Raw genomic sequence first — 27,538 nt, 5'->3', positions numbered from 1 at the left:
AGGCCAGCGCACGTCAGCAGAAGCTCCGCTCACCCCTGGGCCTGGATAGGGACGTTAGCTCAAGCACAAAGCACGGACCTCCAGCTCAGGTCCGAGAGCTGAACTGCCATGTTCACAAGACATAGCACACCAAAACACAACTTGGTTTTGAGCTGAAAAAAAGCCACGGCTTTTTCAGCCTTCTTCAAATCAACAGCAACCCAAAACACAGCATCTTGGCCCTTAATATACAGGCCAAGCACACAAGAAACATGACACAGCTGCCAAAAAGCACAACAACATTTTCGCCAACGTCAAGAAACCAACATTTCAAAAAGAAAATTACAATTAGCTAGACTATGTGCTTGCAGTTCCATCCACAAAATCAAGTCCATGGGATAAGACTTCTGCAGGACTCTACAGTCATACAAACTCCGAGAAAAAAACAAGCTAAAATGAATAAAAATCCTACTTCCTTACTGTGCAGTAGCCCCAAAGCTTACATTTGATCATATGCTGCTCTTCAGGACAGCAGCCCTATTCTCAATGGAAAGAAAACTAAAATAAATGCAAGGTTATGCCAATTATGCTAGTTTTAATTGAATTCTATAACTATCACCTAAACTACCGATAAAGAATTTAAAGAGAAATAATTCTCAGTCCTCTCTCCAACAACATTTAAATGATAATACATTTCTCCTTGGGTAACAAGCAGTTAGTTAGTGTTCATATGCTGAGACTGGCAAGGAAACCTTTCTTGTGGGCAGCTTTGGAGCCTGTTCTTTTCTTTACGATGTTCTAATTTAAATGCAGATGTAGACTTCTCACTACTGTTTTTTGTGAAAAAGTCTTAGCTGTATTAGAAGGAAGTAACAAAAGGAGGACTTGCTTAAAACACACACCATTTGAGTTTTGGATTTTATACCATCTCTTTTTTCCTGGACAGGAGTGCATGTTGGGTGGTGGTGGGGAAGCATTTCAAAGTAAGAGATTTTGGAGTCAGTCTCACTCCTCCCCCAGAGGGCTTTTCTGGTTCACGGCTTAAAGCAAATGTTTTTAAACTTTTTCCTCTTTAAATTCCATTTTTTCCCCCTCAAGTCATTCTCATGCATTTCCTTCCCCTTTAGAGGATATGCATGGTCATTTCCAGTAGACATAAAATACTGGAAGCCTTTTCCTGTGCAAATTAGTAAGTCTTCACATTGGAGCTGCAGTGGAGTATGAAATCCTGCTGCGCCAGCAGATCTCTGTCCGAATGACAACAGTTAAATATAGACCAGCTTCCCAAATCTTATTAGCAATTTTATATTGAAAGGAGATGGTTTAGAATATTCCCTGCATAATCTCCTTTTCCTCTACAGACCAGTTAATTCAGCGTTTGTTTTCCCTAGTATGCAAGTTGAGCTAGTAAAATAACTTGTACTGTTTCCTAAGCATCCAGTCTACATCCTGAGTAATTATTTCTCCTCAGTCTTTCACCTACCCTCCTCCCTCCACCTTACATTAACAGCCTTCTCATACAGAAATGTTTGCAATGGTTCAATTTTATTTAGATAATAAGGCTGAATTTGCACTCATAGCAGACTGTTTTAACATGCTCAATAAATTTGATTCATCGGTGAAAAACTTACTCCTCACCCAAATTAATTTGTTCCCAAGTAACAGACAATTCCTACCCCTGTCTGCTGATCAGGATGTTATTTCTCTGACCTGCAGCGTAAAGCAAAAGAAATCTATTTACACAACTGTAGAAAAGCAGCTGCAATGAGTAATTTCTGTAGCAGTGTCAGTTTCTGAACGGTAGCTCCTCTGTGCAAGAGGGAGGTCTGGAGAAGTAAATACTTTGTGATAGAAACAAAAATATTCCAGCACAACCACTGAGCCTCTGAATTAAATTGTATTCAACAGTTAAGCAAGTTCAGCATGTTCAGAATAGTTATGTTGAAATTATTAATAGTATCACCAGTGGAACCACTGCACTGCTGCAGGAAATGTATGTATATTTAACCAGTTTTTGTTACAACTATTTAAAACAAAACCACCATCACGCTCCAAAAATAAGAGAGAATTCAAAATACACAGGCTCAGAGGAATAAAATATTTAGTATTATAGATAGTCCAGTGAGCTATTCAGTGCTGAACAGGTGTACCTTTCTCTTTTGGATATAAACCCGCTAAAAATATTCTACAGAATTTTTCTTTTTGCACTGTTTCAACTTTATATGCTATGAACTTTACCTTTGGGCATTACTTTTATTTTTAACTTCAAGTGACAAGTCTGAAATGCCTTTCACATTAGAAAACACAGTGGATCTAAACAGAGTAGGAAACAACAGTTTCTGAAGCGTTCTTATCTTCAGAGCCAAAGATAACTGAATGACTTATGTTTAGCTTACTGTAATCACATAACAAAAGAAATAATCAGAATGATTAAGCCTTGAATACTAGGTAATTCCAATATCAAAGCCAGAAGCTGCTATCCTCTCAGCTTACTGAACCTTCAAATTAATTTGTTTTCAGAGGCCAGGCTACCTACTAGCAAGAACAACCAAAATAAGCACCCAAACTGTCAATACTCAGAGAAGCAATGCAGCATCTCCACTAAAAAAAAAAAAAAAAAAAACTACTGAAAAGTCACCAGATTATATACACTTGCTCAGTCTCTAAGCAGCAACTAAAGAAATTACTACACGTACTTATTACTTAAGTGTGCACACAGCTTGAAAAGCACCCGCAACAGCTTGAACCTTTAAATTTTGCTTTAGTTCACTTGCATATCTATTTAAATGCTATCTTTAAAGCTCTCCTAATAACCAAGCAAGTTCTCTTCACAAGATTTGCAGTATGAGAGTTTATGCAAGCCAGCAGCAATTTCAGCTGAACCACTATACATCAAAACCGCACTGTTACAAAGACAAAACAGCTGTTATAGTCCTAAGGAAAGAAAGGAAGCCATTGAGCATTCACAGCGCTGGAAGTCTCGCTAGCCGTGGCGTTAGCCACGCCAGGAAGATGCCCTCGGCATGCTGCCTGTTAACATGCAACGCAGGAGAGATGCATTCGCTCCTAATAGCTCTGTGACTGCAACTGTCAAACAAATTCAAGGAACAAACATTCACCCGCATCCATCAGCGCAATGCGCACAAGTCTCCGTTGAACTTGTTCTTAGCATAGCCACCCCTCTCCTGTAGTTAGAAAGTTGAAAAATACATCAGAGGTTGGTGCTTTGCTCTTCAAATATACCTGTAAACCTTCAGTATGCAAATACAATCTTATTTTGTACTAGTGGATTTTAAACTCAGTCTATCATACCACAAATACCAAGTAGCATTCACAGTACACTCCTGCATACTTCTACTGTAAGCACATACACTACATACTGTACCAAAACACTCAACATCAGGTAACACCTTGCAGTTATTATGAACTTTTAAAGCAGTACAAGCAGCCACAAGACATGGGGCTCTGTAGCTTTCCTCCAACTCTGCTTTTGGTCTGGAGAATTTCTGAACAGCTTTAGAGGGAGTACATAAAAAGTGATTTAGAAATTAAGAAAAGAAAGCTGATGTTCAAACAATCAAGACAAATCTGATCCTACAATATAAGAGAGACTTCAGTCATTTCTAATGTGTTTGCTATTAGCAAACACCTGCACAGCTCACACACTAGTTATGAAAATGTCAAAATAGTGCATTTGCTCTACACCAAGAGACATCTGGGAGAGGAAGGTACGGACATTTGTGGGAGGGAATAAGCATCAAAGTGAATCCAGAGGAGAAGAATAAAAAGTTTCAGAAGAAGTCAAAAAAATTAAAAAATTTAGTACATCAAATCAGAATTTTAAAGACATGATTTCAAAACACTGCAGACTAACATTAACAGCAAGTTTATATAAGATCAAAAGCAAAAGAATACATATATATGTATATATACATACACACACACACACACACTGCCATGAGGAAATTTCCAGTGAATACCAGATTCAAGTTACATTTGTTTGCTCTACAGACTGATAACAAACTTCCAGAAAATTTCTCCCTTTCTTTGCATATTTGAAGTCATTAATTCTTACAAAAGAAAAAACATTTTTGTCAACTTCTAACAAGCTGAGAAACTCCCGAATTCCTGAAGGCTTCATGGAGAAAACTAAACTTTTAAAAGAAGCAAGGAAACCACATGAAGATGCCATATTTAGACTCCCAAACCCTGGCTCTACGATCCCTAAAAGCAAGTTTTATCTTACAAAGAAGTGATACTGAACAACAATCCAAAAAGATACTTCAACTTCTTAATCCATTCTTGAACACTGGAGGTGAAAAGTAAAACAGTACAGCAATGCCTTCTAGAGCCACTACCATAATCTTAGAGTTCAACACTACAGAAAATGCTACATGGACACACCATTGTTTTTTTTGGTATTTTTTGTTTGTTTGTTTTTTGAGAATATTGTACACATTTATATCAGAAACATGCATCATTACTTCTCATTTTTCATTCAAAATAATTCAAGCAAGTAGTTGCCAAGGCATTAACCACATATCCTCCCTACAGCAACTAGATTTGGTGATTGAGTTGTTTTCATTTTTTCCACTTTTTACTCCAAAAGCAAAGGAGCACGTATTTCAAGATTCTGAGGTGATTTTAAAATTAGAAACATATAGTTTGTACAACTCTATTATACCCCACCACCAACACCTAGACAAAGACGCAAGATCAACCTTTCTCACAACTCTCTCCTCACAAGTCACCCAAGCACTCCTCACCTTCAAGTCAAAAGGGAGGAAGGTAGAAGCCTTTCAGGCACAGTATAGCACTTACCAAATTCATGTTATTTTGATCAAGAGAAGCTTACGTTCAAAACTGTCTGCAGACTCCTTCTCCCATCCTTTTTAATAAGTGCTGTTTACCTCAGCTGTTTCCCTTGACCTCAGCTGTGCCTTCTTCACACAATTAAACAAGGAAGGCAGCACCCTGATCTACCTAAAATTTCAAATTTTACTCTAATATATGAAAGTTCAGGGGGTTTAGTACAATGTTCTTTTCCCACAAACTAAGGTAACATTATTTCCCCCTCCCCTCCCCCAAATACTGGACAGTTCCAGTTTCCAGAAAAAGGAAGTTTCATAAAGCTTAATGATCAATTTTGGTAAGTTTTAGTGTGATGACTGTTTTGCTACATACTCAAAATATTCTACTGTTCCCTAAAATTGCCAGAAAGGTTACTCTGAACCTTATTATTCTCTTGGGAAGAGATTTTCTGTCTCAAAACACAGAACTGCAGAACCTTTACACAATAGACTTTACTACTTATTCTAACCAAATGAACTATGCAACAATCAAGGCTATACAGGCTCTGAAGACTTACTCTGCACTCTGATTTTGACATAGCTGAGTATATTTTACTGCAAACTTTACATTCGGTCTTAATTCTCCTCATAGTCCCTGGTTTTGTGTACAGACACCATGCCACCCAAACCAGCCTTTTTTTCCAAGATCTTGCTCACCAAAGCTAACTTGTAACCTAAAAATTTGCAAGTATCTTCTCCCTATTACCTAGGCTGAGAGTTCTCTTCATACATCCGTTCTTTCCCTTCTTTGAAGAGGCTGATTGTCTGCTTGGTCTTCTTCATTAAATTCTCCATGAACACTCGGAAATACTCGTTCTCTCCTAGGGTTTCCATCTTCCCCTCGTAGCGCGACAGGATGGTTCGCAGATGCTGGTACGTATCAGGTAGCAGATCTAGGATGTAAGGCGGGCTGTTCTTCAATGCCAGCTTTGGGTTCTGACACAAACGCACCACCTACAATTAATAAGAAAGCATCATTTAGAAAACGTGAAGATTGAAAACTAATCTGTCACACAATTCAGTGATACTTACAAAAGCAATACACCAAAACATGAATTCACAAGAAACTGCACTGGCTGTTGCTCGAGTGCAGACAGGGAGCCCAGGCACCACAAAAGAACTGACTCTCTGACGGACATGCATACAGACTGACAAAACCCCACCAACACCCAGGTATATTAGCCAAGATTCTGATAAACTCCATACTGAGTTTCCTTATCAACAGGAAGGATGCAGCTTATTTTGTAGCCAGCACTTCCTGCTCCAGTTCAGACTCTAAACATGCCCAAAGCAGAACTTAACCTGCCAAGTTGTCCTGATTTTGGTTACAAAAAATTCCCACTCTGACACTTATATTCAGGACAAATATGCTCATATAAAAAGTTTCCTTGCCACAGGGACACTCACTGGTGTGATTTGGTACTCAAGGAGAAAATTTTATGAAGAAAACAGCACTAAAAGAATCTCCTTTGCTTTGTCCTCGAATACAGGCAAGGACTAAAAGGAACACTAGCCTTTAAAGATAATGACTACCATTGAGAAAGTATGAATGCAAAGAAGTTTTTCTGCGCAAGAATGAGAAATAAGCTGTAGCAAAAAAGATACTGTAAGTAAAGTTTGTGTAAAAATTTCACCAGCAAGAACTGTTTTGTCCCCAGTTATGGATCAAGTTTTGCTTTTAACTTCATTTACACACATCTCAACAAAACTAGACCCCTTCACTGTAATTTTTCTTTTGTGTTTTTTTTTCCAAAACAGCACCTAGTTTTTTTTCTTTCCTACTAATTAGTTTAAAGATTTATTATATGCCAACCAGAAGGCTGATTATGGGCATTTGAGTAAGCACCTCATTTTTCTTTTCTCCCATTCACAAGTTCTCTGCTTGTTTTTTTTTTTTTTTTTAATAGCGAGATGACATATTCTCAAAGTTAAGAATTTGAGCCTATTAAGCCAAAGTTCTGCCATATAAAATGAATTTATTCAATCATTGATTCGACAATTATGTTTTTATGCACTTACTTCTGCATTATACAGTTAAGGCACCAGCAGCAAATAGAATAATCCCATGCAGACCTCAGAAGCAATACCATTGCTATGACCGCACACAAAGACATCAAGATGCAAACTGAACTTTATACAGGTCTTCGATATCAAGGGATGTAATGCTTATGTGATAGGGGAAGATAAAGGAGTCCTCTTCAGCATCTACCATAGCCAAGATTTTCTATTATGAAGAATGAGACAAAGATGGTGAGAGATAATGGAAACCAGCTATTTGGAAAATCAGTGGTACAATTTCAGCTAAAAGCTGAAACTCTGCATTTGCACAGGAAGTTTCAGGTGAAGTTTACAAACTAAGAACTAGCAGTTGGCATAGCCTTATTGCTGTCTTTCTGGCTATCAGCTTCTAGCTTTTGCCATTTACATCAAACTTAAAGAGGAAGGCTAGTACCAAATGTAAATATAGTTCCCTATACTTCACTAAACACTAGAATACTCTTTACTAAAGTGTATGTTATTTGACAGGTTAGCACTGAAACATATGAATGAAGTCTAAATTAATGCCACTATCGGGTATAAGGCCATTAAAGATATCAGAGAATGCATTTGCAAAGAAAACAGAACTTAAGGGAAGCAGACAGGAAAAGGTGAAAGAACAGTCCTGTTGCAGTGTATCAGTTCCTTAAGCCTTCATGAGGAATCTACTGCCCCCCGACATTGCATACTTAAATATCTACTCAAATAGAAACTTACTGGTGGAAGATTAGGAAATTTGCTCTGAAACAGAGCTCTAACATTCTACATTGCCTTTGAGGGTATATGCAAAAAAAAAAAAAAATCTTGGAGGATTAAAGTGACATCTCCAATTATATCTGATTTAACAGTACTGCCTCTAATAAGATTGCAAAAGATTGATTCTGATTTCTCTGATTAAGAAAGACTCAATTTCAATGAAGAGAAAGGCATAGAACGTATTAAAGCTCAAACAGCAAAAAACTGAAGAATTAAAGAATTTTTTCACTAGAAAAGCTTCTGCAAGAATACATGGAACTAGAACTAGCAAAAATTTTCCCTCCATTTTGAAGAGACAAGTATTAGGCAGTCTAGATAAGGAAATGGATGGTCACACGACTGACTTATCCAATTGATTTTGATGCCTCAATTACTGCTTCCTTAGAGCCTGTGAAAATTGTACAATGAACCGTATCAGCGAATTGAGTCAACACAGTTGTCCCTGACAAAAAACTAGTTTCACTATGCAGCACAAATAGATCCTGGTATGTTCCTCAGACACAGCTGAAGCACACTATGGATAGCAAAATCATTTCTCCAACAGAAATTGTTCATTACATGGTGGATTTAAAAACTTAATAAAAACACAGTTCTTATGAGGAAGCCACATGAAGCAAGCACACAAGCCAGAGTAGCCACTTCTCTAAGTCATCTGTAATAGGAAATGGTTTGGGTGTTATCTCTGGAAACTATCCACCTATATAAGAAGTCCACAGCATGTCAGTAACCTAACTTCAACATCAATTAGAAAAATTTCCTCAAAGCAGAAGCAAGTTTAGCCAAACACTCATAGCCTCTATAAAACTTCCACAAGCAACTTTTAAAGACATTCAAATAGCTAACAGAAGAACCAGAACAGCTTTGATTTTATTATCAAATGACTGCCTTATTTACCAGGCAGACAAAAACCAGCTAAAGCATGCACTTAAAGCTACCTATATCTAGGAATTGCCATCTCGGGAGCAAAGTCGGTTGCTTATGTAATGCAGCAGCAACAAAACCAGTTGCATTTTGCTCGTTTCTCCACGCGTGCACTTGCAGCATCGCGACAGCGTCGAAAGGAACGTTCCCAGCGCCGGGACCAGGCGCCCCGCAGCGAGTCCCCGGGCCCTCCGCAGCGACCCAGCAGAGGGGAAGGAAACTGAGAAGCAGCAGCAAATATTGTTCATTAGGTGAGATGGCAGCAAGCACAAGCACTCCGCATTTTTAAACTACCATCTAAAATCAATCCGAGTTTGCCTGGCTCATGCTTTGTTCTCTTACAAACCAGCCTTTTACGGAGACCTGTTTGTATTTTTAGAAAAAACAATAACTCATGAGCATTTTAAACCTAGGAAGGAGATTCTACAAACTTAGCCAGTTAAGAACGCTAAAATTGACTTCACCAGTTTTCATTTTCCAAACTGAATAGTAAGAAAATAACCAAAACCTGATTTCCCCCTCACTTTTGAGGAAACAATTTGACATCTACTCATTCAAGGAAAAGATCTTACACAGATTTTCTACGCCTGCAGATGAATCTCTCCCCTCAAGATTTTGAGGTTCACACTAATTTAAATCCAGACATAAAGCATTTTTCTTTTCATCACTGCTCCGTTAGATTTTCGCAAATAAAAATACAGTACATAGAGTAGGAAAGCAGTGACACTACATACTGAGCACTATCATGGGCGGAAAGTATAGAGAATGTGAGAAACACCACAAGATTTTTTTTTTTTTTTTAATTGCAGTTAGAGCCTTGTAGTCCTATCAAGTACATGGTAGTTGAAGCAAGGAAGCAGCTTTCAGGAAAAATGAGATACCTAAATGAATGCATTCATTTAACAACATATTCTTTACAAAAAATAGAGTAGTACAGGCAGTTTACGACCGAGAGCGCTGCTTAACGGAGAATACAAACCGACAGCAACCGCAGCCCCGTAAGGCAGATTCACCCACCGCCACGCTGGCAGGCTAACGCATCCGAATCCCCTTTCCTCAGCCCATCTCACAGAACGGCTGAGGTTGGAAGCGATCTCTGGAGATCGCCTAGTCCAACCCCGCTGCTCAGAGGGTCACCCAGAACATGCCTGCCTGTCCCATCCTCTTTATTCATTACTTTCCCATTTTGCTCACGCCCTGTCCTACTCATCAAAAAGCCTGAGCCAGCGTGTTTGCTGCAGCCATCCATACGCCACCCAACCGCGCGTTCTGGCAAAGGCCTTCAGCTCAGACACTTTGCTCTTCTTGCCTCAGACTCGAGACAATGCTAGGAAGCTCCAGACTTGATAAGCCTCCAAGTATTGCTGTACTGGATACCAGCTTTTCCCCTTCAGTGCCGATCCCTCAGCACAGTTGTGAAAAACGGCTTGTCTTTCCTTTCTTTGAGGGCTAAGTAACTAAGTTTTTCTGCTGAAATTACATCTCATCTTAAGCTAACAGCAAAAGAAAACCCACCCAAACGTCTTATCCTCTGCTGAATTTGTACTTGGCCTCTTGTCTGCCACTTACAATGCAGGTGACCTACAGCAGCATTCCTCTACATCAACTTCAGAAACACACTGAATGACAGCAGTGTGCTCTCCAGAGAAGTATTCAGTTTTAGCTCAAAGTTCACCTTCCTCCTCCATATCTTATTACATGTACTCTATCACTCTTCTATCACATCCTTTGTACCTGTTTCGTGATTACCCCTTCTACTCTTCAAATACCATCCACAGCAATGTACTCAAGTGGTCTGCATTATCTGCTGCCCAGATCACATTTGCAAGAACTGATTTGTAATTTCATCCTTTCACATAAGACAAAAATTGGTTTCACCAACCAATATATTGTATGTTTTCTTATACTAAATATTGTTTTATTTGCTAAGGACAGTGATAAGATGAGCAAGTACGATAAAAGAGATTAACAGCAGTTTCTCCCACTTGAACTAATCTATACACTTTACTAGGTTCAAGATAGTTCAAAGAAATGACAGTTGCTTACTATGCTATTTGTCCCTGAAAGTTTGTATGCTCACAAGACATCTGACAACACATTCAGCTTCCAAAAATTCATTTAACCTCTGTTCCTTAGAGAAGGAAGTAACACATTTCACCTAATTCGGCAATAAATTGCCATCAACATTTCTTATCATATACCACAGTGACATATCAAAGTAGCCAACAATATTTTGAAGAGCAAAAGAGATGTTGTATAACTGAAGGGTCTGTCAATGATTCAATTCCACATCTCTCACAGACTGGGGACACTGATTACAGTCATGTCCTAGTTCTTGTCTTCTGAAATTAAGACTGAGCATTTGTCTCAAAACCAAAAAGGCCTCCAGAGCCAGTGCAGCAATATTCTATGCACCCACACATGGCATCCAACTAATTTGACATAATGGCACTGAAACCCTCAAGGTGCAAAAGAAACTAAGCAAGTCCTGACATACTTCATTCCTGCTCTAACAAAGCAGACATTTTAACGTGACAACATTCAATGCTTAGTCTAAAATAATTGACCAGCAGACTAGTCTTGGCAGGACAGGCAATGGCACCTACTGTCTGTATGCTACCCAGCACCGAAGCAGCATTCTGGTTCTAAGAAATCACTAACATGGTCCAGTAGTTGTGAAGCTCATTCAGCATATAGGCTTTATACTGAGACAGTCAGTAATCAGACCAACTGATAACTGCCAAGTAACATGACTCACACAACAGAATGCAAACCTCTTGCAAGGGGTACAACTATGATCGTCAACAGCATCTTGTCAGACTCCAAAGCATTTCACACTCTCATCTTCTCTTTCCTTTATTTTTTTTAAAATGAAGAGGTATCACAATTTAGCTGATAAAAGACAGCATTATTTTAGCTCCCAAATACACCAGGACACAGATCTGAGCAAGCTACAACTCACACCCAAATGCCAAGACAGAGCTCATCAGACACACAAATACTCTTAAGCAAAAAAATTAAAGCTTTCAAACCTCCCCTCCTAAGCTGTCATTCATACCACTTGCAATTTTGTTATTTATGCACATGCTGAAAGCACAAATGCTGAAGGCACAAAGCAGCAGCCCTAACAAAGTTGAAGTAGATTTACGGAGCAGGTGACAAATTGATGCAGGATTTCCCTAGCACATGCAAACCAGGACGGCATATATCCAGAAGTGGTAACAGACTTCCAAGGTACTGGAGAAAGACTGGTCTCTGTATAGTTCTGTTTTTAACAAGTACTGAATTTGACTGAATTAATTCCGTTGAAGCAACTAAAACCAGTATTTCTCAACTGTATTACTACATTCTGTATAGCAAGTGCTCGGCTAGCTCCATAACCATGCTATTTGTTTCCCGTTTTAACTGACAAGAACAGTTTATTAAAATGCAAGAACTCAAGTAGTCCCAAACATGAAACAGCTGACGAAGCCTCCTATAGGTTCAGAGCTGTTCCTCATGCCCTGGCTGTTCATATCACAAGTATAAGAAAGAGTCAACTGAAGGTGAACATTCCACTGTACAGGATGTAAAGGACAATTTTACATCCACGCTACAGATCAAGTGCAACTGTAGAGAATAGTACAGATAAATTTCAATCTCAAATTGAAGATTTTGAAAGACAGAATTATGTCAGACAGCTTATGCAGAATATTATGGAAAAAAAAATATCTGGACAAGAATCAGCTTGCACAGGAAATTTATCAGTGACATCCAAAGACAGAGATGCATGAATGCTTTGACAACACCAGCTAATTATACAGACTAACCTAATCAGGTCATGAACGTACTGTATGCACACAAATATAGCATACATTTCTGAGAGACAAGAGCATCATCTATTAAACATACACAACAGTATTTTCCTGTAATTTCATTTACCTGGGCCAAAAAACTAACTCATTTTTAACCACTTCTATTCATGTATCCCTCCTCACCACTACAGTATCTAAAGACTTGGCAGTTTACTGTGCTATTAAACATATTCTCTAATTCAGATGTGTTCTCACAAATGTGCACAGGCACAACCAAAGCCTAACTGTAATTGCAGAGGCTTTCCATAGTCAAGTATTTCTTCCCATATAAATCAGACTGGACAGCTAGGTCTTTAAGACTTTAAAACCTAAGCCTACAGCTTGAACTTTCACATACTGCCTATGAACAAAACTCTTCCTCAGTGAGACGAAGAAGTCAATCAGCGGATGTTCAGAAGAGCTTGCTTTGGCTGGTGGCAAACACAGCAGCAGCCTTGGCTTGGCTTCCCTTGTTGCGATTTCATGGTGGAGAGGGTGTACAGCCAAGGACTGCCTATACAGATCTGAAGCTGTGTACGCACACACACACAAAAACCACCACTGCAATCTGAAATGCTAAGGTAATCAAAGGGTTTTTTTAGGCCATTCTTTTTCTTTGAACAAACTACCTTATGAAGTCAAGTGCAGATCAACGTTCATCTATCATCATATGCGCAAGAATGAAGAGGTGCATTCTTAAAAACTGTATCTGTGAGTCAACTTATTTGTATGAAGACGAACACAAAAACACAATCTTCTAACTAACCTTCCCACATTAGCACTTAGGCTTGCCCTCAGTGTCTGTAAAAGAGAACCACTGACACCTCTCAAAAGCCTTTAGTCCTTATCTCCTCTTTCTCTGTAAAAGTGATCAAGCTCAACACAAACACAGCAGGGCACAACCATAAACCATGCCTTTTGTTGAACCAGCCAATACAAAGTAATTTCTTGGCATGAATATAATTTAAGGTCTTAAAAAAAAAGTCATCTCCTCTGTCTTTAGCATTTACTGCAGGAGATTCAGACACAGCATGCATAAACAATGCAGAGAAAAAAAGAAAGAAAAGTTGAAATGCATAAGCCTGCAGGCTAATTGGATGAGGTATGCCCATGAGTCCTGCTAGCTCTACTCCCAGAGGCGAAGGTGGTGAGGTGACACTCCCCAAGGACTGCAGGCAGCTCTAGCACTAGTTTCAGGGCCTGTGATTTTGCCCTGAACCCAGCCCTATGAAATGCGCTGCACATTTTAGTCTCTAACGTGGCAAACAATCTCGATTCTCAGGGCTGAACAGTAATAACACCTTAGGATCAATTAAAACCTCAAGAAAAAAAAATCACACATTAGAAGAATTTTGCTTTATGCCCACTTCTGAGTATCTATAGACATTTACAGGAGCATTCAGTAAATAGCACCAGCATCCAAGACAAAACCCACATTTGGATTTCTTACAACAATAGCTATTACCAGCACACCTAGCTGGGCTTGTACATCGATTGCCATACCTCATCACACCATCAGGCCAAAAGGTCTGGTGCCCTGCCCCCGGCAATAGCCATTTCCTGGCATTTTAAAAGGTGGAGGAGGGGAGAGTCTTAATGAACCAGTGTGCAGTGCTCTGTGTAACAAGCTGGAATTGGGAGAAGGTATTCCTTTCCAGCTCCTACACCATCAAATTTCTGTTTAATATTAGATTTGATTCTCCTTGTCTTTGCATAACTGCATGTATTTTTTCCCTAGAGTTTTTTACTCAGACTTTTATTCAGACTCCCCATTTTAAGGGGAAACCTTTCTGTTGAGCTCAGTACCATGTCCCTATTCATTCAGAAAAAATACTCCAAACTCCTACAAAGCAGATTCCCAGCCTTACCATCCATTGCCCACGCTATGCTCTACCATGGGCTGAAATCGGCCCTCAGACAAACAAATCCTAGATACCTCCCTTGCACAGCTAGGACCTACTGCTGATACCACCGGGATGCACCACTAGGCCCTGCTGATACCAGCATCCCCTCACCAGCACCCATCCCGGTGACTATCGAGTGTATGACGGCAAAACTCCAGGTCCTCTTGAGCAGCTCGGCCTTCTCCACCCCAAACCTTCCCTCCTTCTCCAGCCTTCCCCTCCACCTTCAGCCCTGTACATACCTCACCCCGTTGCAAAGCCTTGCTCTCCACAAAAAGCCCTCCTGTCCTCCAGTCCCTGCTCCCACCTCTCCTCCATGCACCAGCTCCAGTGTTTCCTCCATGTCCTCCCCACAAAACGTTTCACCCCATCACCCCAGGCCAACCCTAGCTGCAAACAGCCCTCTTCCCCACCCCACACAGCCCTCACTCACCTCCCCCAAACCCTGTCCCCCCAAACCCTGTCCCCCCAAACCCTTCACCCCAGTCCCACTCTGGCTCACACTGCCATCTCTCCCCCAGACCCACCCCGGCCCCCAATTCCCTTTACCCTGGCCCTATCCTGGCCCCACACAGCCCCCTCTCCCCCTAGACCCACCCTGGCCCCCAAAGCCCTTTACCCTGGCCCTATCCTGGCCCCACAAAGCCCCCTCTCCCCCCAGACCCACCCTGGCCCCCAAAGCCCTTTACCCTGGCCCTATCCTGGCCCCACACAGCCCCCTCTCCCCCCAGACCCACCCTGGCCCCCAAAGCCCTTTACCCTGGCCCTATCCTGGCCCCACACAGCCCCCTCTCCCCCCAGACCCACCCTGGCCCCCAAAGCCCTTTACCCTGGCCCTATCCTGGCCCCACACAGCCCCCTCTCCCCCCAGACCCACCCTGGCCCCCAAAGCCCTTTACCCTGGCCCTATCCTGGCCCCACACAGCCCCCTCTCCCCCTAGACCCACCCTGGCCCCCAAAGCCCTTTACCCTGGCCCTATCCTGGCCCCACACAGCCCCCTCTCCCCCCAGACCCACCCTGGCCCCCAAAGCCCTTTACCCTGGCCCTATCCTGGCCCCACACAGCCCCCTCTCCCCCCAGACCCACCCTGGCCCCCAAAGCCCTTTACCCTGGCCCTATCCTGGCCCCACACAGCCCCCTCTCCCCCCAGACCCACCCTGTCTCCCTAAACCCTTCACTGCAGCCCTGTCCCGACCCCACACAGCCCTCTGCCCTCAGCACCCCCCAAGCCCTTCGCCCCGCACCTCCCTCACCCGAGCAGCCCTCCCCGGCCCCCGCCCGCCCCCCGAGACAACCGCCGCGCCGGGCCCACCTTGTCCATGAGCTTCCAGCACTTCTCCACCATCTTCTTGTCCACGGCGCCGGGCTGGTGCGGGCCCAGGTGGTGGTGGTGCGGCTGGAAGGCGTCCTTCATGAGCCCGATCAGCCCCCCGGGGCCCTTCTTCAGCGGCGCCGACATGAGGGCGGCGCGGGGGCGGGGGGCGCCCAGGAGCGCGCCCACACCCGCACCCGGCGCCGCGGCCCTGCGGGGCAGCTGGGCGCGGGGGCGCTGCCGCGGGCCGCGCCGGGCGAGCGGGCGGGCGGCGGCGGCAGCGGGAGCCGCGGGCGGCGGCGGCGGCGGCGGGGGGGGGTGGTGCCCGGCTCCGGCGCCGCTCCGCCCTGCGCCCCGGCCACGCCGCTCCCTGATTGGCCATCGCCGCGCCCCGCCTCCCCTCGCGCCGCGCCGGCCCGCCCCCTCCGCCGCCGCGGAGCCGGCGCCCATTGGCCGCCGCCCGCGCCCAGGAGGAAGGAGCCGAGAGGCGGGCCGCCGCCGGCTCATTAGCATCGCCCCGCCTCCGCATGCGCACGGCGGCCGCGAGGCCGGCGCGGCCGCCATACTTAGTGCGGGCAGGCCGGGGTTTCCATGGCAACGGGGAGGGCCGCGGCCCGGGCCTGGCCGGGGGGCCGGCCGCGCTCCCCGGTCCCCGCAACCCGCCGCCGGGCCCGCGGCGGCGCCGGGGCTGTCCCTGGGCCGCGGCGGCCGGAGCGGCCCCCCGCCGCCCTCCGCCCCGCAGCCCCTGGGCCCCGAGCCGCGGCCCGGCCTAGCGGCGCCGGAGGCGGCTCCGCGCCCGGCTGCCATCTCCGCGGCAGCGGGGGGGTTCGCGCCGCCGCCGGGCGCCAGGAGCCGGCTCGTTTTTCACAATATTTTACCAGCGGAGTGAGCATTGCCGGCCTGCCTGTCATTTTGAATAGGAAACCACTTCCACATTTGCTTTTGGTAAACAAAATAAAATCAAATACGGCTTTGCCGTTTCTCCAGGCTGCTTTTGCTGGGCTGTCGCGGCAGCGTTTCCGTGGGAGCCCAGCCCGCAGAGGCAGTGCCCAGGCTGTCCTCTTCCTGCGCTTCCCAGCCCAAATCGCACTGCTCCGGGGCTCGGTGGGGTTGCCAGCCGTGCCCTGATGCTCGAGGCTGCCCTCTCCCCATCACCGCTGTGCCAAGAAACGGAGATATTCTTGACAAGATCTACCGCCGACAATGATGCGCTGTTTTTAAAATGGCTTAGGGATGAAGCCCCTGTCCGTGTGGGTTTCTTGCTCACGGTTTCCCTCCCCCAGACCTGCTCTGGTGCAGGCTGTATTATTTTTCAGATATTGCAAGACATGATTATTTCCCCTTTTTAAAAGCCAGGTTCCCTTTTCTTCAAATAAAAGATTTCCAAGGCAAAAATCAGGAAGTGGAGCTGAGTGTGTGGCATTACTGCAGTGCTGTGAGCAAAGCAAGGCTCTGATTTCTCAGGGAAACTGTAAACTAGAAAAGCCATCTTCTAATAAACCTGTGCCTTGAGGCCTCTCTTTTTTTTTTGCTGATATATTTATCCCTTCCCCTGTAAAAACTGCTGCACTAACACAATCTGATTTCCGTGTCAAATTAATAAAACTTTCTCTTCCCAAAAGGTTTATTCTCCTCCCAGCTGTATAAAAGAAACAAAACGAAGGTGTCCTCCGCGTGTTTGCATCAGGACGCTGCGCAGCCGTGGCTCCGCCTGGGCTCGGCCGCTGCTGCCCGGCTGGTGCCCGGTGCCAGACATCCCCAGAAGGAGAACCCTTCGCAGCAGAGCTAACTGCCGTGTGTGCAGAGAGATAAACTCAAAGCCAGCACAGATGTAGCCGGAGCCGAACCCCCCAAAATGTTTCCCCCTTCAAAAGAAAATGCAGGAATGGGCACAAAACAGGTGAGCATGAGGCCAGATGCTGTGCGGGAGCGGAGCCGGGCGCAGTGAGCTGCATCAGCCTCTCCTTCCCAGGGATGGGGATGGTAACAGCTCACAACGCTGGGGAGCAACTGAAAGGCACGTGGCTGCTGTCAGTGCCTTTGAGGTGTCTTATTTTGCAATGACACTGAAAGTAAGAGCCCTTGCAGGGATGATTTACCTCTTATTTGCAGTCTCTCTCCAAGAGATCGGAGTGGGCGGGAGCACGCACAGTCTAGGTGGGGTGAGAAACGTCAAGAGAGAGGAATGGAGAGAAAAAATAAGGCTAGGGAATGGGTCAATCTTTTGGCAAAGCTGACAACACCAGACCTTAAGAAACTATGGCCTGGGATCAACTTTAAGTTCTGTTCTGTGTCTTTGTTGTCTTCAGATCCTGTTTTCATATCTCCTTTCCCAGGCAAAACACTTCCTTTGCAAAGAGCAGCTGAGGCTGGTACAGCGGAGCGTCAGTCCTGCAGCAAGGGCTTCAATGAGGAAAGAAGACAAAACAAACCAGCAGATGCTGCAGTTTGGCCAACCTCACTTTGAGGAGGCTGGTCACCCAGAGGCTATGCTCAGTATGCTCAGTATGGCAGTTCAGCAGCACCAGTGCCGCCTCTGGGGAGGTGGGGACGGGAGGGTGCTCTCAGGTGCAGGTCGATGCTGGAGATGAACCCAACACTTTGCTCTCCTCTGCAGCAGCCAGGCAGTGACTCTTGCATGGGAGCAGCGGCCCTCCAGGGAGCTGCAAACCCACAGCAGCACTGAAAAGCAACTCGTGTTAGGGATGTGCAATGCTTTTCTGGTGCGTGCTTGGCCCCTGCCATCACAAGGCATAGCCATGGGACTCCGGCTGCGATGCAGCCTCCAAGAAGTCTTTGTGTGCCTGAGTTTCTCACCTCTCACCCCAGCCCTAGCCACACACATACTTCAGACTTCTGCTTTCTGGTGCCGTAACAGCAGTGTGCTGGGCTGCTCCACGCCACTGCGGCTCCAGCAGCTTCCTTCCTCCACGGATCTGTACTCAGGACCAGGGACACCCACTCATCTGCAGCTTATGATGAATCCCAGCACACTTGCATCAGATGAGCAGGGTAGTAGGAAGCAATGTGTGGTGCTAGACGTGCATGAGGAAGCACTGTGTAAATTGGTTATAAAACTCTCAGACTTGATTGTACTGCTTTTAGTAGAGGTATAGTAAATATTTCTGGAACAGGCAGCTCCTTGTCTGGCTTTAATTACCTGGACAAACTTTCCTATGGATTATATTGACCTCAAATATGTCAACATTTATTGAGGCTGTGTTCCTGAGGCTTTTCCCATTAGATGCTAATGGATTCTGGCTAATAGTCAAGCCGGAGTGACCACTGGAGGGTGCCCTGGCCAGCTCTGGATTACCACAAGTACCAGGGGAAAGGGCTTGGGAGGGTTACACCAGCTTTGTGGAGCCAAATATAAAAATCGCCATGGCCCCTATCCAAAGAGATCGGGGAACATACTTGAGCAATTGCATTCCTGACTATCTGCTTCTCTGGGCATGATTCACTCCGCGTCACGGCTGCGTGTACATGTCAGACTTCAAGCAAGGGTTCCTGTTGTTCGTGCCTGTTCACTCCCTGCGGGAAAGGGGAGCCCGACACCCAGGCCAGGGCTCAGGCTCGCTCCTGGTGCGCAGGGGCGGCTGCAGGCCCGGTGGAGGGCTCTGCACAGCCCTGCGGCGCCGTGGCAGGGGCCCGCTGCACGCCCAGAGCTGCTTTGTACTCCTGCTGCCCCAGCCCCAGGCGTGGGTGTCTGCACCCAGCGCAGCGGTCACTTGCCACTGATGTGCTGGAAAGCCAGCTCATGCTGGGTTTGTTGCAATCACTTCCTTCGACCCTGGCAGCTGATGGCCAAGAGCGCGGCTGTGAGTTTTTAGCCACCTGCATTTGCGTGTGGTTGTGCGTCAGAGCCCTGCCTGTGTTCAAGCCAGCCAAGGCTGGGCATAAGGGTGTGTTCCTCTCCCCCTTCTGTGTGCCCCATGCTCCTTGCCAGGCCTGTGCACGTGCTGAAGCCCCTCTGATTTCTCAGCCCCGCACGGCTGCACGGTGGCTCGTGTGCACGTGTGCATGAACATGAGATGTCAGGATTCATGTGCACAAGGTGCATATCAGCTTCTGTGCACGGGGGAGCAGCCTCCACCACTTCCCTGTTCAGGACACAGCTTCCCTGGCCCTGCTCCCACCTGCCCACATCCCTGCCAGGCTGCCCATGCCGTCCTGGCAGCGGAGGGGGGGGTCACGCAGAGCTGCCCCAGGCCAGGCAGCTGCAGGCACCAGCTCCCTGCTCCCGCTGCCTGCCCAGCTCATGCATGTCCTTCACACGAGGTGAGGTCTGCTTCCTGCTGGAAAGCTGCAGTGCGCCCAGAAAGCACCTGTTCTCCCCCAGGTTTGGGGTGTTAATTATGTCCTGAGCAGAAATAACAGTTTAAAATCCCCTCCCTTCCTTCCCCTCCTGTTTTATGAAGAGGATCAAAACGCAGCAGCAGTCCCCTGGGCTCAGCTAGCCCTGCCGAACAGGAGGGTGTGCCGGAGGGAAGAGCCAGGGCAGGAAGGGAGGGAGGCGCTGGGCTCGTTTCAGGCTGTGACCTGGGAGAGTCACGCTCATTCCCTGCGTCCCATTTCCCTGCAGTTTAGCTGCGCCCATGCTGGGGCTGCCGTTCGCCGGGGGCCGCGGGCGGGAGGAGGTCCAGCCCGCCCGATCGGGGCTGCGTCTCGCCAGCCTGCGGCTGCAGGCGCCCAGTCCGGTGCCAGTGAGCAGGGACTGGGTTTGGACGCAGGGTGCATTTGCCCTGCGCCTGTGTCATGGGAACAAAACACTCAGCTGCTGCAGGGCGGAGGCGGGTGTGGGGCCCGATAACATAACCTGCCCTCGCTGTGCATATAGTTGCTACAACAGCGCGGGCTGGCTTGAAGGCAGCTGCCGCATCTCGAGGGACTGCGGGTTCGTGCGGGACAGGGGCCGGCAGGAGAGCCATCCTGACGAAGGCACGGCGGCTCATCACCCGCGGGTCTCCCTTCTTGTGCTGGGGGCTGCACGGCTTCCCCTCTCTCCCCCCAGAAGTCCAGTGCACCATCGCTCCTGCCTGGGCTCGGCTCCCGTGCTCCCAGCCTGGCGCAGACAGCACGAGTGCTGCCAGGCGCTGGGAGAAAGCGCTTGTGTCTGTATCTCTCGCTGCTTTCTCCTCGCAAGGCAGGATGCCCCTGAAGAGCAAAGGGAAGGGGAGAAAAGGGGTGAAGCCGCAGGAGCAGAGTGCAGCAGGTGAGTCCGGAGCGTTGCCTCCCTGCAGGCGGCCGTGCCGCGCGCCTCCCGTCCCTGCCCGGCTGCTTCCCAGCCCCGCGAGGGCAGGCATCGCGGGGGCTGCCGGAAGCAGGCGCTGGGAACATCGGGGCCCAGGAATGCACCGCGGCCCCACGGGACGGCTCTTTTGCTGCTTTCTCAGCTTCTCCGGCCCTTCCCACCCTGCGCTGGGGCAGCGGCACAGTTACGCCTCCGGCCTGATGAGAACCAGGAGGCAGCAGCAGCGGCAGCGGCAGGAGGGCCCTGCCCTAAGCGCTCTCCAGCCCTGTGCTGCCTCCAGCCCAGGGAGACCCAGGAGGCAGGGAGAGGGCTCTCCCAGCCCCGGCTTCTCCAGAAGGCTTCCGTAAGCGGACACGCATGCCAGGCTGGAGGAGCGTGCAGTGCAGGGTTTTGGAAGGGGTCCCCATGGCCCGTGTGCCCAGGACCCCCGCTGCCATCCCTTCTTCACTGCGAAACCCCAGCCTTCAGTCCCAAACGGGAGCACATCTCTCCGGGGCAGCCAAGCGCAAGCAAAATGGGCTGTACCCTGACTCTGTGTCCAACACAGATCTGCACAGATACTGCCCCCGCATGGGTGTCTCGGCTGGAAGCATATCCCAGCCAGGCCTTCCTGGGGCGAACATCCCAAGGGCAGACTTCCTCGTAGCCATTTGACAGCCAGGTCCTTGGCGGCCCCGGGTCGAGCCCCGTCAAAGACTTGTCCTTGACTCAGTCCCTTCCTTCTTCCCTCTGGCTGCAGAGAGCCAAGTCAAAGTGACAAACAGGAAAGCAGCCCCGAAGGTCGACGTGCTGAAAGAGCCCACGGGGAAGGCCAGGAGGAGCCACCCTATGGTCTGGATAGTGCCCTTTGGCTCCCGGTGCTGAGGCCAGGGTCGTGGTGCTCAGTCGCAGCTCCGAGGGCTGTGTCCCTACTCGCCCTGTGGACCCTGGCCTGCCCCAGACCACCCTGCCGGGCAGCGCGTTGGCCCCATAGCTGCCACGGGCATCTCTGGCTTGCAGCTCCCTGGCGGGACGTGGCCTGGCAGGTGAGCGCTGACAGCAAGGGGCTCAAGCTGAGGCTGCAGGACCTGGAGAAGGCGCTGGAGCAGGCGCGGGAGGACAAGCGAGACATGCATGAAGGTAAGGGCAGAGCTGGGAGGGGCAGTGGGGCTGGCGCAGGGACCCTGCATCTCGGTGTCCTGGCTGCTGGGGGAAGCTCACCTGGCCTCACCTGGCTGCTCAGCCCCAAAACACATCCTGGCTGGCCACCCCCCGCCTCCCGCCAGCGCTGTCTGCGTGCGAAGGCGTTGGCTGTGGGCTTGCTGCACCTCGGGTGTCCATCTCAACACGGGCGGAGGAGACAGAGACTTTACTGCCTGCAGAAGTTACCAGCTAGCCATTTCCTTTAGTGCTCAAGAAGGGATTTATTTTAGCAGAGGCAAAACCTCAGCCAGAGGTTTGCGGTCTTTGCCACATGCAAAACTCCGTGCTGGCTTTCACTCTCCCACGCTCGCTCGGCGCAGAGGTAAAATTTTCCCTCCGGGGCTCCCTCCTGCCACCCCAGCATCGTCACACGCCTGCCGCGCAGGCAGACGCTGCACGGCGGTTCCGGATGTGTGAGCCGGCAAGGGGAGCCCTCGGATCAGGCCTCGCGAGAGGCCCCGCGGGGGTCTGAGCGCGGGGCTGCCCCTTTGGCCCCTTCTCCTCCTCCCGTCTCCCAGCAATGGCTCGGCAGTACCGGGAGCTGCAGGAGCAGACAGCCTCCCGCAGCTGCAGCTTGGAAGCAGAGGTGAAGAGCCTGCGGGAACAGCTCGGTACGGCCCCGGCGTGCCCCCTCCTGGCTGGGGGGCTGCTGAGGGGGCTTACCATGTTACACCAGGTGCTGGTGCCTATCTGCTCAGCATCCCCTGCCTCTGCGCCTGTTCCCCCGCAGCCGCCAAACTTCAGGAGAGTCGGCAGGCCCAGGAGACGGCTGCCCGGGCACTGGCAGAGAAGGATGTGACCATTGCTCAGCTGCAGGGCAGGCTTGACGCCATGGAGATGGAGTATGAGAAAATCCTCCATGTGAGTGGGGAGAAGGCTGTGGATGGCTGCCCCACGCAGCATGGCAGCCCCTCCTCACTGTCACCTCTCTCTCTAGGGTAGCCTGGACCTTGTCCTGGCCAAGCTGGCAGGGGCCAGCCAGCGCTGGAAGGAGATAGGCACAACCATCTCCCTGGAGCACAAGGAGCGCCTGAAGGAGTTTGGCCTCAACCCCCTGGAGATATAGCATTCTGCAGACCCCCAGGACAGGATGGGCTGGCCAGGACCCTGCCTCCCCCTGCCTTTAGACTCCCCATACTCATTGCCCACCACCTCGGCTCCCTTGGGCCAGGCAAGAGGACAGAAATGACAGGTCCCATCTGGCTTTCAGATGCACCCCTGGGATGCCGACCTCTCTGTAACACTACTCAAGAGTAGCAGTGAAGATTTGTCTTTTAATCACATCACAAAAGGATGACACAGGAACAGGGCTATGATGAGGGCAGGTACCCACTACTCCTGGGTTTGCAGTGAGGATGGGGTGAGGAGCGCAAGGAAAAGGAGAGGTTCATGGAGGGGCAGACCTGAGCCAACAGGCTAAGCACTGGGGGCCCATGCGAGGCCTGGGGGCTTACTCTAGGGCCCCATGGCCTCTGCCATTCACTTTCCCCTTTGCACACCGGCCCTGGGGCCAGCCCCTGGGCTGAGCCGAGCCCCAGGCTGCCCAGTCACCTGGGTCATGGCTTGGTCATGGCTTGGAGGGCAGTGCCTCAGCTATCTCAGGAGCTCACCAGACCTTGGAGCTGGATGGGAGGGGGTGAGGGCTTCAATGCAGCATCCCTAAGTACCCCTGGAGGCAGCTGGACAGGCAAAGGCACAGGTCAGTCTTTGATTACAGGAAGCCACTGTGATGGTTAATAAAAGCTTGGGTCCAGCGGTGGAGACAAATCTCCGGGAGGTGTGAGGCTGCGAGCCCCTTCCCAGGCATGGAGACACAAACAGCCACGCTGAGCAGCTCCGGGCACCCTGGGGAGCTGGGCTGGGGCACCGACGGGCTGGACCTGGCCTGCGTTGAGCTTCTGTGTGGGGAAACCTCCCCAGAGCTGGACTCAGCCTGGGCTGCTAAAACGCCTGGTGCAGCCTCCTCTACTCCTCCAGGCACTGGCTCTGCAGGAACAGAGTAGGGACACGCGAGAGGCCAGCTGTGCCGTCCACCCGCCTGTCAGCCAGCCCCCATGGCCAGGGCGCAGCCCAGCCCCGCGGGCTGACCTTGGCATGGGGACGTGCCAGGACGGAAAGGGCAGGAGGAGGCCGCGACCCCGGAGCAGTGGCTGTGGGGGGTGAGCAGCAGGACAGGCGGACGGGGCCGGACGAGAGGGGTTACCTGTGCGATCCCCACAGCGGCAGCAGCCGTCGCGAGCCAGGAGATGGGTCCGTCTGGTCCCACGTCAAGGTCACAGCATCCGGGAGAGCCATCATCGGGAAGGTGTGCAGGGGAGGGCGTGCAGGAGCCCGAGGCAGCGTCGCTGTCCTCGAAGAACTGCAGTGGGGACAGCCCAATCTGCGAAAGCAAGCGGGAGCTAGCCCTACGGCTGCCGGCCCGTTCCTGGAGGAGACCTCGCGGTGTCCAGGCTTGGGAGCGAGGGACCACGCTGGCAGCCCGTCCTTCGCAGCGCCCCAGGGCTGGGCCGCGCTGGGTCCCCAAACCTACCGACCGGTAGAACTCGTCGCCGGCGGGGTCGATGACCAGCAGCGTCACCCGGTCGGCGTGGGCGCGGATCCTGAGCACCGTCTGCTGGTGGTCCAGCCCCTCAATGCTCTCACCGTTCACCGCCAGCAGACGGTCCCCTTCCTTCATCCCGGCCCTCTCGGCCGGCAGCCCGGCGTCCACCTCCCACAGGAACTGGCCTGCCGCGGAGGGCACGGAGGAGAGAGGGGGGACGCTCGCTCAGCCAGGGAGAGGGGGGCTGGCAGCCCCCATGGTGACAGGGCTCCTCCCAAACCGCCGGCACTTCTTGCTGGGGGATGCACTGCTCCCCCCAGGCGCTCACCCGTGGCCCCCGAGCTGCACTTTTCTTCCTTGAGCAGAAACCCGTAGCCCTCCGGCTCCTTCACCATGTGCAGCTTCCGGACCTTGAAGGGGAGCCAGGAGGCGTCCGCCAAGGCGGCTGTGACCCGCAGGCCCCGCAGGCGGTAAAACTCCTCCGCCGCGCCAGATGCCACCAGCAGCGTCACCTTGCTGCCGCTTCGCTTGAGCTGGGTGGGAAGCGCGGGGCTGCTCAGCGCCGGCGAGCGCGGGCGAGCGCCCGCCGCCGGCCCCGGGCTGCACGCACCTTCCTGGCGAGCTGCGCGTGCGAGTAGCTCCTCACGCTGGCCCCGTTCAGCTCCAGGAGCCAGGAGCCGGAGGGCAGCCCCGCTCGCTCGGCCGGCCCGTCGCGCCGCACCGACAGCTGGAACGTGCCCTTGGCGCCTGCCCGGAGGAGCGCGGCAGTCCGGCGCGGGCCCCCCGCCACCGCCGCCGCTGCCGCCGCGGGGGCCTCGCGGCCCGGCCCGCCCGGCCCCCGGGTTACCTTCGGGCCCCGAGACGCTGAAGCCGAAACCGCTTTTGTCCCTGGTGATGTGGCAAAGCCGCGGGCGGACGTCACCCGGCAGCATCTGGGACAGGTCCCTGCCCAGGGCTTTGGCCGCGTCGTAGGACTCGCCATCCAGCACCGCCAGGAGGACCTGGTTCCCGCTGGCCTCGATCTTCCGCACCACCTGCAAGGGGCCGGGCGGTGAAGCCTCCCCTCCAGCAGCGCCCCACGGGGATGGGCCCCCCCGGGGCGGGGGGATGCAGCGCCGCACCGCGCGGGCGCGCGGGCCGGTCCCGCGGCTTACCCTGCCGTGCTCCATGTGGTCCACGAAGTGGCCGTTCACCTGGAGGAGCCGGTCCCCGTCCTGCAGCCCCCTGCGCTGCGCCAGCCCCCCCAGCTCCACCTGCCGGATGACATGCCCCCGGCAGCCCGGCTCCTCGCGCAGGCGGAAACCGAAGGTCTCGGCGCTGCCCTTGCTCAGCAGGTAGAAGCGGGGCTCCCCCGGGACCTCGCCGTCTGCGTTGGGGGGGCGCAGCCCGTGAGCGGGGCCCTGCAGGCATCCCCACTCGGGTTTTCCACCCCTACGAGAGCTGGGGGCCCCGCTGCCCCCGGCACAGCCGCGCGTCTCCCTGCTCCTTTCTGCCTTGTGTGTTTGCCTGCCCACTGCTCCCCACCTTCAGAGAGCCTAGACGTGAGCGACCCCCCCGGGGGTCCCGGCTGTCTGGCCCGGGCTGACACAGGGAATCCCCCACAGATGAGGGTATTTACCCGCGTCCTCAGCCAGCGACAAGGCAGGGTTGTCGATCCCCTCTTTGGGGTTAAATTCAAATTTTCTGAAATAACAAAAGGCCAGAGAGGCCCCATCAGCATGGCCTTTCCGTTGGCCAGACCCCCCATTCCTCCCGGAAAGGGCCAGGCTGCGGCCATAGCTCCCAGTGCCTCCCGCCTCCCCTTCCTCGGGGAAAGCTGGCAAGGGATCTCCCTCCCGGAGTCCCCCTGCACCTCTCCTCGGCTAACAGCTCAGGGGAGGCCCCTCGGAGGGCAGGCGGCGGGGGGCCCACAGCGCCCCGTGGCTCCTCCAGGCACCCACCACCCCAGCTGAGGACGCGCCTGCGCACGGCCGAGCTGAGGGGCCACGAGACCCCGGAAGCCCCCGGCCGCGTGGGAGCGCAGCACTTACAGGATGGACTTCGTGTCGCCCTCGAGCTCTGCGGAGGGAGAGGGGAGGTCAGCGCAGGAGGCAGCGGGCTGGAAGCAGACCCCAGGCTCCCAAACGCTTGGAGCTTGCTCCTTCACAGGCCGGGCAGGGGGCCGGCAGGGGTGAGGGGTCCACGCAGCCCGATGCCGCCCTCTGCCCCCCGGCTGGGAGAGCCTCCCGGCACAGCCGGTGCCTGGGCGCAGCTCCACCCTTGGCCTTGCCACTGGAGATTTCTTGCATTTCAGAGCAGCAGGACACCCGCTGCTCCGGTCCGACGTGCACCCGCCGCCCAGACCAGCGGGCTCCTGGCCTGGGCAGCGGTATGCAGACGGTGGCTAACCCTGCGGGGGGGGGTCACCTGGCTTTTAGGATGGGGATGCATAGGGGGATCTGGGCCGTCGAGAGCATCTGAGGTGGTGTAGGAAGCTGGAGCCTAGAGGTGGACACAGAGGCTTTCCCCCGCACATCTCCCCAAGAAACCTCTCCCCACCTCTTCCAGCCCAAGGATCCCAGCCCCATGGAGAGGGGGTTCCTGCCAAGCACCCCCACAAAATACATCTGCATTTTCCAGGATGCTTATAGCACCTTTCCACAGCCTTCCTCGGCTCTGACGTGGCCTGCCCCCCCCCCCCGGAGAAGCAAGGCCTGGAGACATGTGTGGGCAAGGGTGTTTGGACGACTAAGCGCCACTGCCCCTCAGCCCCGGCACGTACCTTTCATTTGCTTCATGGCTGCAGGGAGTGCAAGAGGGAGCAAGGTACAGGATGAAGTGGCAGAGAAGCCAGTGTCCCCGCCTCCTCCAAGACGCCCCAGGTTTAATGGTTAAACAACCCTGGCATCTCCCCTGCCCTCCCGCTGCCAGCCTGCGCCCAGCTGGGTTCGGAGCAGCACCCCGGAGGGGCTGGGGAGCACAGCCCAA

The 27,538-nt window shown here is 51.2% G+C and overlaps 3 protein-coding genes across 5 annotated transcripts in view; 1 reads left to right on the top strand and 2 right to left on the bottom strand.

The window, feature by feature from the left end:
• The window catches only part of CBL (Cbl proto-oncogene), a 43,651-nt gene extending 27,903 nt beyond the window's left edge, over positions 1-15,748 (bottom strand). For all 3 annotated transcript variants that reach the window (XM_062594529.1, XM_062594528.1, XM_062594527.1), the window contains exons 1-2: positions 15,594-15,748; positions 5,536-5,783 (exon numbers count right to left, since the gene is read on the bottom strand). In XM_062594529.1, coding sequence (XP_062450513.1) covers positions 5,536-5,783; positions 15,594-15,740 — 395 coding nt within the window. In that variant the 5' untranslated portion in view covers positions 15,741-15,748. The remainder of the gene's footprint in view (positions 1-5,535; positions 5,784-15,593) is intronic.
• Positions 15,749-20,191: 4,443 nt separating this feature from the next.
• On the top strand, positions 20,192-23,530 carry DRC12 (dynein regulatory complex subunit 12 homolog). The gene is made up of 6 exons (XM_062594406.1): positions 20,192-20,390; positions 20,740-20,808; positions 21,847-21,966; positions 22,548-22,640; positions 22,760-22,890; positions 22,967-23,530. Exons 1-6 carry the CDS (start codon positions 20,192-20,194, stop codon positions 23,093-23,095), a joined length of 741 nt encoding a protein of 246 aa, XP_062450390.1. The 3' UTR covers positions 23,096-23,530.
• On the bottom strand, positions 23,236-27,407 carry NHERF4 (NHERF family PDZ scaffold protein 4). The gene is made up of 10 exons (XM_062594673.1): positions 27,333-27,407; positions 26,602-26,629; positions 26,190-26,254; positions 25,726-25,937; positions 25,419-25,605; positions 25,182-25,318; positions 24,900-25,104; positions 24,560-24,756; positions 24,233-24,409; positions 23,236-24,015 (listed from the first exon to the last, which is right to left on the bottom strand). Exons 1-10 carry the CDS (start codon positions 27,346-27,348, stop codon positions 23,995-23,997), a joined length of 1,245 nt encoding a protein of 414 aa, XP_062450657.1. The 5' UTR covers positions 27,349-27,407; the 3' UTR covers positions 23,236-23,994.
• Positions 27,408-27,538: the final 131 nt, after the last annotated feature.

Source organism: Rhea pennata, chromosome 24 (genome assembly GCF_028389875.1).
Source record: "Rhea pennata isolate bPtePen1 chromosome 24, bPtePen1.pri, whole genome shotgun sequence".
NCBI classification, from domain to species: Eukaryota; Metazoa; Chordata; class Aves; order Rheiformes; family Rheidae; genus Rhea; species Rhea pennata.
This window is presented reverse-complemented; position numbering and strand designations above follow the sequence as displayed.

Excerpts from the sequence above, each read along its gene's own strand:
- DRC12 (XM_062594406.1), top strand. The coding sequence starts at position 20,192 with ATGCTGGGGCTGCCGTTCGCCGGGGGCCGCGGGCGGGAGGAGGTCCAG. Across the intron at positions 20,391-20,739 it reads CTGCTGCAGGGCGGAGGCGG|GCAGGATGCCCCTGAAGAGC; the intron begins GTGTGGGGCCCG and ends TCTCCTCGCAAG. Across the intron at positions 21,967-22,547 it reads CAAGCGAGACATGCATGAAG|CAATGGCTCGGCAGTACCGG; the intron begins GTAAGGGCAGAG and ends CCCGTCTCCCAG.
- NHERF4 (XM_062594673.1), bottom strand. Across the intron at positions 25,319-25,418 it reads CAGCGTCTCGGGGCCCGAAG|GCGCCAAGGGCACGTTCCAG; the intron begins GTAACCCGGGGG and ends TCCTCCGGGCAG. Across the intron at positions 24,410-24,559 it reads GCGACGAGTTCTACCGGTCG|ATTGGGCTGTCCCCACTGCA; the intron begins GTAGGTTTGGGG and ends TTGCTTTCGCAG.